The 10000-nt window shown below is 41.4% G+C and overlaps 1 protein-coding gene across 7 annotated transcripts in view; it reads left to right on the top strand.

The window, feature by feature from the left end:
* Positions 1-10000, top strand: part of arid4b (AT-rich interaction domain 4B) — a 64745-nt gene that overhangs the window by 24053 nt on the left and 30692 nt on the right. For all 7 annotated transcript variants that reach the window (XM_017722829.2, XM_017722826.2, XM_017722825.2 and 4 more), the window contains exons 4-8: positions 2272-2337; positions 3189-3279; positions 5276-5355; positions 5499-5593; positions 8190-8328. In XM_017722829.2, coding sequence (XP_017578318.2) covers positions 2272-2337; positions 3189-3279; positions 5276-5355; positions 5499-5593; positions 8190-8328 — 471 coding nt within the window. The remainder of the gene's footprint in view (positions 1-2271; positions 2338-3188; positions 3280-5275; positions 5356-5498; positions 5594-8189; positions 8329-10000) is intronic.

The raw sequence follows: 10000 nt of genomic DNA, 5'->3' as shown, positions 1-10000 counted from the left end.
ATGTCCAGTTACTGAAGCAAAACCCTGGGGCTTGAATTAAAAGTGTGTTTTGAGTCAACAGGTTTCCTGTTGGTCCCTGAGCTCGGAGTAATGTGGTGTTATTGTTTACAGTAAACGATAGTGAGTTACAGATGCCACAGATTGAGATTAATCTGACAAACATATAAAAAAAGAAATAAAGCGTTAAAATAAAAAGTCTCAACTAAATGAGTATTTACTATGTTAATATGTGGTACCAGTAATTTTCTGGTACATACTTTGAACGTACATAGTAATTTACCTAAAAAGCGACTCGGTTCTTACAGCTGAGTCCTAAATTTGGGTCAAATTTCCGTTTCACTTGTTGTCATTTCATTTACAGCACATTGACTTACTAGTTAATAATATTTAAATATCTGTATAATACAAATGAATATTTCAATAAAAAAGGTCTCTTTCCCGCTCACGCTGAATTAGTGCTGGGCGGTAATGTTACTGATGAAATTCACTATCATGATTTATTCAGTAGATCAGTACCGTGCTCTGAGATCATATTAAAGTTTAACATTAATAAAGTTAATAAAGAAATACTTTGTGAATTTTCCCTATTTTCATGGATTTTAAGCAACTTTTAACTGACGAGGCTTGCATACTATTAGTAAAGTGCACAAAATAAAATGCTCCTTATCTAAAACAGAGCAGCAGTGTTATATACTGTGTTATAACAGTGTTATAAAACACCAGTGTAGCTATGTTGCTCAGCGTTATGCCAGATGTTTGGTAGATGTAAACATCTGGCCTTTCATCTCTGCCCCACAGTAGTTGGGCTGCTTCCATCTCCGCCTTCAGCGTGTTGAACTGGCACTTTGTGTGTTGCACTGTGTGAAAGATGCACCATTCTGCCTTTATCATTAGAATAGAAGAGAATTCTGATCCCTAAGAACTTATTGATTAGTTTTATCAGAGTAACATGGTAGTTTATGCAAAAAAGCATCGTGTGCATGGATTCAGGATTATTCCAAAACAAGCAAAATGATCGAAAATGAATTATGCGATGTGCCGTCACTGAGAGCAGCAGCATGAAGTGATTGGGTCCTAATGTTTGCATTTATTATTTATATATTTATATTTAAAACTCCGAAGTTAAGTGTACACGTCTAGTACCCAGTATGTGTGTCGGATGTGGTGCTCTGTTTTTATTTTGATACATCAGAGCAGTTTAGACGCCCTACAGCGCCTCACATTACACCCTTTAAGAAGGTGCCACAAGGAGAAACGCCAGGCTTCTGCTGCGCTTGTACTGCTGTAGAAACAGATGCTACATTCCTCCTTTGTGCTTATCCAGGGGAATCTGGACACAGTAAACGTTTGTGTTGACACTGGTGGCTGTGTACATTAATATTGCCAGTCTGCATCAATTCCCATGTTGGTTCATCCCCAGTATCAATTTAAAGCTCTTTCATTGTAGGTATGGATTCTTCTTTCATTATGGGCGGCTTTTATACGGCATTGCACAAAGAACTGGGCTCATTTTTAGCTTTGCCCATGACTGCATGTGCAGTCACCACTGATTGGTTGATGATACCACTACCACACATATGCAGGACTTCCCGTCCAGACAGGGACACCAGATAATTTACAATAACTCTTACGTCTAAATTAGTTGCAGTTGTGTGCAAAAGTTTGAGCACTCCTTGTCAGATTGTATGTGTAACACGTCCTCGACAGAGAACGGACTTAAATATGACCTTTCTTCAATTTTAGTATATTTATTTGTGTTTGAGTTGGAGGAAAAAATAAAATATATAGGATGCGTAGTCCACGTTTTTCCTCCAGTGTGTTCAATTCAGTAAAACAGAAGTCGTTGTAGTTTAAAATGTGCAGACGTGCTTCTCTGTGGACGAGATGAACTGCCTTGCTTGTTTACTTTGAAGTTTAACGTAACATGTCATTTGGCTGGGGTGCCCAGATTTAGCATATGTCTGCATGTCATAGCTTTGGTGTAATTTTTCTTTAGAATTTTAACCTGCGCATTGTAATTCATATGTGGATTATAATGTAAACGATTATCTTCAAAGCTTTGTGTTACCATGTGCTCTGAATAGAGCTGCATGAAATTAGGAATAATCAGAATCGACTGAATTCAGTTGAGCAGTGGTGTTGATCTCACTCAGTGTCTCGGAGGCAAATCAGTGATGTTGGAGATGTTGATCGTGGCCGAGCGTTTCAGATGTCCTGCATTTACTTTTGACTGGCTGAATCATTCCTTTCTCCTCCCGACCTCTTTTTCAGGTGACCTTCAAACCAGACTCCTCCACAGCTGAGGTGCACGACGAGCACATAAGGGGAACTCTGAAGGTAAGAGAGTCTGCTCAGTCCAGCTCTGCCTTGCTTTGAGTACAAGCTGAAGGTAATAAAAAACCTATAGGATTCAGTGGTGGTGAAAGACCTGTTCAGTCTGAGTACCGGATCAGTTTTATAGCTTCTTAACTGGGCTACTGGGTTACTGACACAAAGCTAAGTCTCTCTCTCTCTCTCTCCCCGACTCTCTCTCTCTCTCTCTCTGTCTCTCTCTCTCTCCCCGACTCTCTCTCTCTCTCTCTCTGTCTCTCTCTCTCTCCCCGACTCTCTCTCTCTCTCTCTCTGTCTCTCTCTCTCTCCCCGACTCTCTCTCTCTCTCTCTCTCTCTGTCTCTCTCTCTCTCCCCGACTCTCTCTCTCTCTCTCTCTGTCTCTCTCTCTCTCCCCGACTCTCTCTCTCTCTCTCTCTGTCTCTCTGTCTCTCTGTCTCTCTCTCTCTCTCTCTCTCTCTCTCTCTCTCTCTCTCTGTCTCTCTCTCTCTCTGTCTGTCTCTCTCTCTCTCTCTCTCTCTCTGTCTCTCTCTCGCTCTCTCTCTCTGTCTGTCTGTCTCTCTCTCTCTCTCTCTCTCTCTGTCTCTGTCTCTCTCTGTCTCTCTCTCTCTCTCTCTCTCTCTCTCTCTCTCTCTCTCTCTCTCTCTCTCTCTCTCTCTGTCTGTCTCTCTCTCTCTCTCTCTCTCTCTCTCTCTCTCTCTCTCTCTCTCTCTCTCTCTCTCTCTCCAGCTTTTTTGGTTGAGTTTTTTTATTGGTAGAGTTCATAGTTAAATGCAGTCTATTAGTCTGATGACTCTGACAGAGTGGAGGACCTGCAGACGCGTCTGGAGTAAACTCTTTGTTTTCTTGGGCTTTTTAGGTGGGCGCTGTGGTTGAAGTGAAAAACCAAGATGGAATCTATCAGGAAGCCACCATCAACAAGCTCACCGATGCTAGTCTGTATACTGTCGGTAAGTGGGGGAGAGATAAAGTGAGTTTGAGCCTTCGGGCAGTGATCTGACAAGTTCCATGTCTGCACTGAAGGCTGAGCTGAGCTGTGATAACAACCGTAATTTAAAACAAACACACAGTCATTCAGTAATGAACTGGGAAGTGCAACTTTACTTTGTTTGTGCTGTTATTTCACTTTATTTGTACAACTTAACAGAAATGCATTTGCATTTCAGACCTGCTGACTGAAAAAAACACAAGATCAGCTGACCCTAAACAGTTTTGGGGGGACTTAGTACAGACAATACAGTGATGAAACTTTAGAATTAATGGGACTACAGCCACTCAGTAAATGAGTCTGTGTCAGGTGTCAATATTATTATTATTATTATTATTATTATTATTATTATTCAGTTTCATTACTGATATCAGAAAAGACTGCATACCATCTCTAGGTTTCTGCTGTAGGAAAGGCCAGAGCAGATTCTACCTACTTAGGAGACTGAGGTCATTTGGAGGGCAGGGGGCACTCCTGAGGACCTTGTTCGACACTCTGGTGGCATTAGCCATCTTTTATGGAGTGGTCTGCTGAGGTACCTGCAGACAGGAAGACTCCCTAAGAGGGTCAGCTCTGTCCTGGGAAGCCCGGTGCAGGTGGTGGCAGACAGAAGGATGTTAGCCAGACTAGCTGTTAGACTGTACAAGCAGCACCGCTGCTACATCAGAACCCTCCTCCACCCCGTTAGACCTCACACGTTTCCACTGTGCGGTGTCAAATATCTCTGTAGTGTAAAGATGCTTTGCTTTTCTTTTTTAGAATGTTTTTATTGTTAGTTCCTCATCATTCCCGTGTATAATATACATCAGTACTCCATGTGCAATGTGGATTTTTTATGGAAATGTTTACGTTACGTTCTGTGAATGAAATCTTATTTTTTAACCTTGCGTATTTTATATATATAACACACACATAACAAACTGTAAATCTTGTTTAGTAATTGCTTGCTTGTTAATTCTCTTCTTGTTCCCTCTGTTCTTGAGTGCCTTGCTGTGCATTTGCTGCTGTAGCACTGTAAATTTCTCTGCTGTGGGACTAATAAAGGATTATCGTTCCTTGAGTTGCCTTGCAGTTATGAACGGATTAAGAAATTTGCTAAGAGATGCAGGCTTAAATTTGGATTTCTCACCCATAAATACTGGTTGCTTGGGTTTGCATTCATGCACAGTGCTTAGTTTACGTAGCTTTAGTGGCATTAAAGCCTTTAAAAAGCATTAAATTGAATTTGCTGATACCTGGCAGGTGCCCTGCTGTACTGCCACATGGGAAGGTCTACTTATTATTAGCAGCTGGGCTATCAAAAGTGACTTCAGTGCTTTAAAATAGTGGACATGTTAAATACTGTCAGACTGTGACGTATAAACCGAGTTGCCTTAGTCACTGCGGTGATATCGTGGTCACTCTGGACTCCTGCAGAAACAAAAAGCTTTTCTCTTGGGGAATGTTCCCTAACCCTCCAGCTAAATCGGAATAGCCGAGTCTGTGAGGATGCACTAGATTTATTTTATGGTTCATCACTTAATTGACGACAATTTTATGCTAGGCCCTACAAAAATTATTATTATTATTATTATTATTATTATTATTTGTATTTTTAATAATTAAATTATTTTGCTTGGTTTAAACAACACAGTTTTATAGTATTGGGCATGTACACTTGAGGCTTTTAGTTCTAAATGGTAGGGTTTACTTTTAAGAAATGAGTGTAGACTATTCTTGTTTCTCTTTCTGCCATTTTTTGCATGTATTCTGCATTTCTGGGATGTGAAATTTGTAGGGTTAAAAAAATGTATATATATAAACGATGAAATCATGCAAGTGGCTTCAAAGCATGTTTGATGTGATGATGTGAGGAGAATGTTCTTAATCCTGAAAGTATCAGCGTGTTTGTTAGTGGTTCAGCACAGCGGATGTATGTGGGCTGAAAGGTAACTTCTCTCTGTCCATCATTTTTGCAGTGTTTGATGATGGAGATGAGAAAACCCTGAGGCGATCTTCTCTCTGCCTTAAAGGGGCACGTCACTTTGCAGAAAGCGAGGTAATTTTATTGATGTATTTATTTATTTTTAGGTGGCGTCAGTCCGATACCCAGTATTGCTCCTGAGCTGATACTAGAGTGAAATGCTGAACGTCCAGCTGATATCCTTCTGATGACTTAGTTTTTATTTGTTATGGTCACAGACACTAGACAGACTTCCCCTGACCAATCCTGAGCACTTTGGCACGCCAGTCATCGGTAAAAAAGGCAACCGTGGGGGCCGACGCTCCAATCCCATGTAAGTATTTGGAATTTGGCCGTTCTTTTGTCATTCTTTCATTTAATGATGAATAGTTGATTTTGAAGTTTCAGAGCAGACTGAGTCACAAACACGGGCTAGAAAATTATGCCAAAGCTCGGGGGTGGGGGGGGGTTTGGGGTGGATGAAGAGGCTCTACTCCCTGATGTAACTTCATTAATTCTAGATAGTAATAGTAAGCCGGAATCTTGTGACAACATATCAGGGCTGATTGATGACATGTGCTAACATGTTGAAAGAAAAACTTCAAGTGACTTTACTGTAAGGCTATGGTACGCTATATTTCCAAAAGTCTTCGCTCATCTGGTTTCAAACATGTATGAAATTGAGTGAGGTCCCATTCTTAATCCATAGGGTTTAATATGATGTTGGTCCACCCTTTGCAGCTAAAACAGCTTCAGCTCTTCTGGGAAGGCTTTCCACAAGGGTTAGGAGTGTTTATGGGAATTTCTGACCGTTCTTCCAGAAGCACATTTGTGAGGTCAGACACTGATGCTGGACGAGAAGGCCTGGCTCACAGTCTCCGCTCTAATTCATCCCAAAGGTGGTCTATGGGGTTGAGGTCAGGACTCTGTGCAGGCCGGTCAAGTTCTTCCACACCAAACTGGCTCATCTGCTTTGTGCACTAGTGGGCAGTCATGTTGGAACAGGAAGGGGCCGTCCCCAAACTGTTCCCACAAAGTTGGGAGCGTGAAATTGTCCAAAATCTCTTGGAGCTGAAGCTTTAAGAGTTCCTTTCACTGGAACTAAGGGGCCGAGCCCAACTCCTGAAAAACACCCCCACACCATGATCCCCCCCCTCCACCAAACTTTACACTCGGCTCAATGCAGTCAGACAAGTACCGTCTCCTGGCAACCGCCAAACCCAGACTCGTCCCTCGGATTTCCAGACGGAGAAGCGTGATTGGTCACTCCAGAGAACTCGTCTCCACTGCTCTAGAGTCCAGTGGCGGCGCTTTACACCACTGCATTCCACGCTTTGCATTGCGCTTGGTGATGTAAGGCTTGGATGCAGCTGCTCGGCCATGGAAACCCATTCCATGAAGCTCTCTACGCTGTTCTTGAGCTGATCTGAAGGCCACATGAAGTTTGGAGGTCTGTAGTGATTGACTCTGCAGAAAGTCGGTGACCTCTGCGCACTATGCCCCTCAGCATCCGCTGACCGCTCTGTCATTTTACGTGGCCGACCACTTCGTGGCTGAGTTGCTGTCGTTCCCAATCGCTTCCACTTTGTTATAATCCCACTGACAGTGGACTGTGGAATATTTAGTAGTGAGGAAATTTCACGACTGGACTTGCTGCACAGGTGGCGTCCGATCACGGCACCACGCTGGAATTCACTGAGCTCCTGAGAGCGACCCATTCTTTCACTAATGTCTGTAGAAGCAGTCTGCAGGCCGAGGGGCTCGGCTTTATACAACTGTGGCCGTGGAAGTGATTGGAACACCTGAATTCAATGAGTTGGATGGGGGAGTGAAGACTTTTGGAAATATAGTGTATTTTGTACGTTTTGTTCACCCTCAGGCCACAGGCCAACATTTTTCAGACTGACTTTGCCAAATATGCTTTGCTTACTTTAGATATGTCTGTTGATCTCACTTAATTGTCTGTTTCAGGTTTTAATTGTCCATATTTAATGTAGAGCATGTCAAAAAACATGAATATGCATTATTATTAGCTCGACGCTAATATTACATAGGAATTCCCATCACATGGAAATGATGGGAAAATGCTACTTTCTGAAGTGAATTAAAAGCAGCTTCTGGGTTTAACATGCCTGTTTCAGGGTGGGTGTGGGAGGCTGGAACCGTTAGGATTTCAGTGTTAGATAACAGTCCCTGAAGCATCTCAACATGGCTTAAACATTGTCGTGTGCGGGAACATGACTGTTAGTCTGGTGCCCTGCTTTGAGGTTGCCAGTTGCTTTTTTTGAATGTTGCAGTGTATCAGAAACCCAAAACATCGCAATGCGACTTCCCCTAATGTGATTCAGCCCCAGTGAGCGTTGAGTGTGACCTTATATTCCCCATAGGATCTCTAACTCTGGTCTTTCCTGGCTGGGATATGTTTATATAGTCTACAGTTAGTTGGCCCCTGAATTAGAGAGCTTGCCTGAGCACTGAGCCGGAGTGCTGTCTTTTAATTGAAACCCCATCAAGCAGCGGCAAGTGAGTGGTCCCCTAATCACGCACAGCCTAATTAGCCATTATCCTCCTTAACAAGGCGGTGAGGAGAGAGAGAGGACTCTGTTTCCTGCCGTTACTGTAGAATGGAGTTTAGAGACGTTAGCTCAGCAACTTACAATGGACTAAACATTGAGTGAAATGCAGAGCCGTGTTTGTGCTGATGTCAGTGATTGAAAGCAAGCTATTGATTTTATTCAAGCGTTGCTTTGTAAACGTCCGTCTGAAGTGAGGCTTTTGTTTATTTCTGCAGGGCTGCCATAATAATTCTATAAATTAGCGATGATTTGTTAGCAGTTAGTAATTGATAACAACCTTTACGGCTGTGAACTTGTGCCTCACTGTGATCGTGTTAACCATATACTGACACCAGTACGTCCTCTGTCCCACAGTCAAGAGGAAGAGTCCTCTTCTTCATCTAGTGAAGAAGAAGAAGGTGACCAGCAACAGAATGAGGAACTTTACGGCAAGGTGGTGTGTGTGGAAGCTGCTGTTACTGGGGATAAGAAAAAGACCTGGTACCCTGCGCTAGTAAGTCAGATCCATGAATCTAAGCCTCTGTTGTTATAGCGCAAGTCGTTCGGCAGTACACAGAAAACTGATGTGTAAATAAAGATTTAAATCATCTGTTTTTATTCCATACTGTCCAGTATGAATTTATAACGTGTTATTTTTCAATTGTGGCGGGAATGACCTTTTACAATGAGCTGAACCTGCTGCTCCCTCAGTGACAGCAGTCTGAGTCTGAATCTCACAGAAAGTGGTCACATTTTCTTAGTAACGAGTACTTTAAGTCATTTTTTGTGGACTTGTATTTTTAAATACTGATGTAATCCAAGTTACACTTCATATTATTTTCCTCTGTTGGTTCTGCTCATGAATCGCTTCGTTGTGGGTAACACTTCTCACTGTGGGCTGGAACATTTGATTTCAAACCAAAGGGAGAAAAGCACCTAATGGAGTTCTGGTCAAAGCTGAGAAATGAGGAGCGTAGTAAGACGGCTCACTGTTGAAAACCTGACCTGAAAATTGCTTTATTCTGAATAATTTCTGCTAAGCTACTTTTACTTCTACTTGGGTCATTATTTCATTGAAGTGGTAAAACCTTTGAGTGATGATGAGTAAATGTTGAAGCTGCACTTCCCACCTCTGGGTAATGTAATAACCACTGATAACAGCGTTTACAGGCTTCAAATACGAGTGACTATTCATTCTCAATACTACCCCTAAAAACAATATTCAAATTTCAGCATTTTAGGATGTTGGTTTGTTTTTAAAAAATATTAAATTTCAGTTTTTGATTTGTACAAAATAGTTTTACACATTTTTATGGTCCCTTTTTATGATGGGCGTTGCAAAAAAGCCGAGAGACAGATGTGCTCTAATGTCATTTCCAGTAAGGAGACTGACTGACTAGGTTTCTGCTGACCGAAATAGCAGAGATGAAGTCAAATTAAGTTCAAGACAAAATGATTTTTTATATCTTTGTTTAGGGATGTGTCTTCATAGTCCGTGTTCCTGGTTTACTGAATGGATAGCAAAGTTTAAAATGCATTGCTGAATTAATGATCCAGTCGTCTATTGTAAGTAAAATGACTTCTGTAGGAGTCCTCAAATTTCATTTAGTCATCAATTGATGACTCTTAGTTATTTCAGTGTGTTATACTATATTTGTAAACATTAACATTAATCTCTGATGATTATCTCTCAGCTCCATGAAGTACAAACGCTCAGCGTCTTCATTCCGCAGTCCAAAAAATAAAGTTCAGAAGTGCTTGACTGTTTCACTTTGTCTTTCTAAGAAAAGAGGTGATGGTGTGAAATCATAGGGGGGAATGTATAATTTATACAAAAGCAAAGGACATTACTGAGAAACAAATATAAAAACAACTAAAAAACAAAGAAAAGGGCGAAAGTATAAGAATTATAAATAAATATAAATAAAACATAATAAATATTTAAAAATAAAACCCTGAAAGTAACCGTAAGTATAATTTACAGCAAGGTTGGATAAAAAATGAGTTAGTGTTTTAAACTGCTGACTGAAGATGCTCGCCATTTATCTGGTTTTGAAGACATGGAACAGTGTGCTAGTCCCTTAATCGGCTGAATAACTAAAGGAACTTCACTCCTGTACTGAACGGGAAGCTCTGCAACATGCCAGTATGTTCGTTCTTCTCTGTTCCCGTCAGAACTCCAGCGG

Source organism: Pygocentrus nattereri, chromosome 5 (assembly GCF_015220715.1).
Source record: "Pygocentrus nattereri isolate fPygNat1 chromosome 5, fPygNat1.pri, whole genome shotgun sequence".
Taxonomy (NCBI): Eukaryota; Metazoa; Chordata; class Actinopteri; order Characiformes; family Serrasalmidae; genus Pygocentrus; species Pygocentrus nattereri.
Note: the sequence above shows the minus strand (reverse complement) of the source record. Positions and strands in the feature narration are given on the sequence as shown.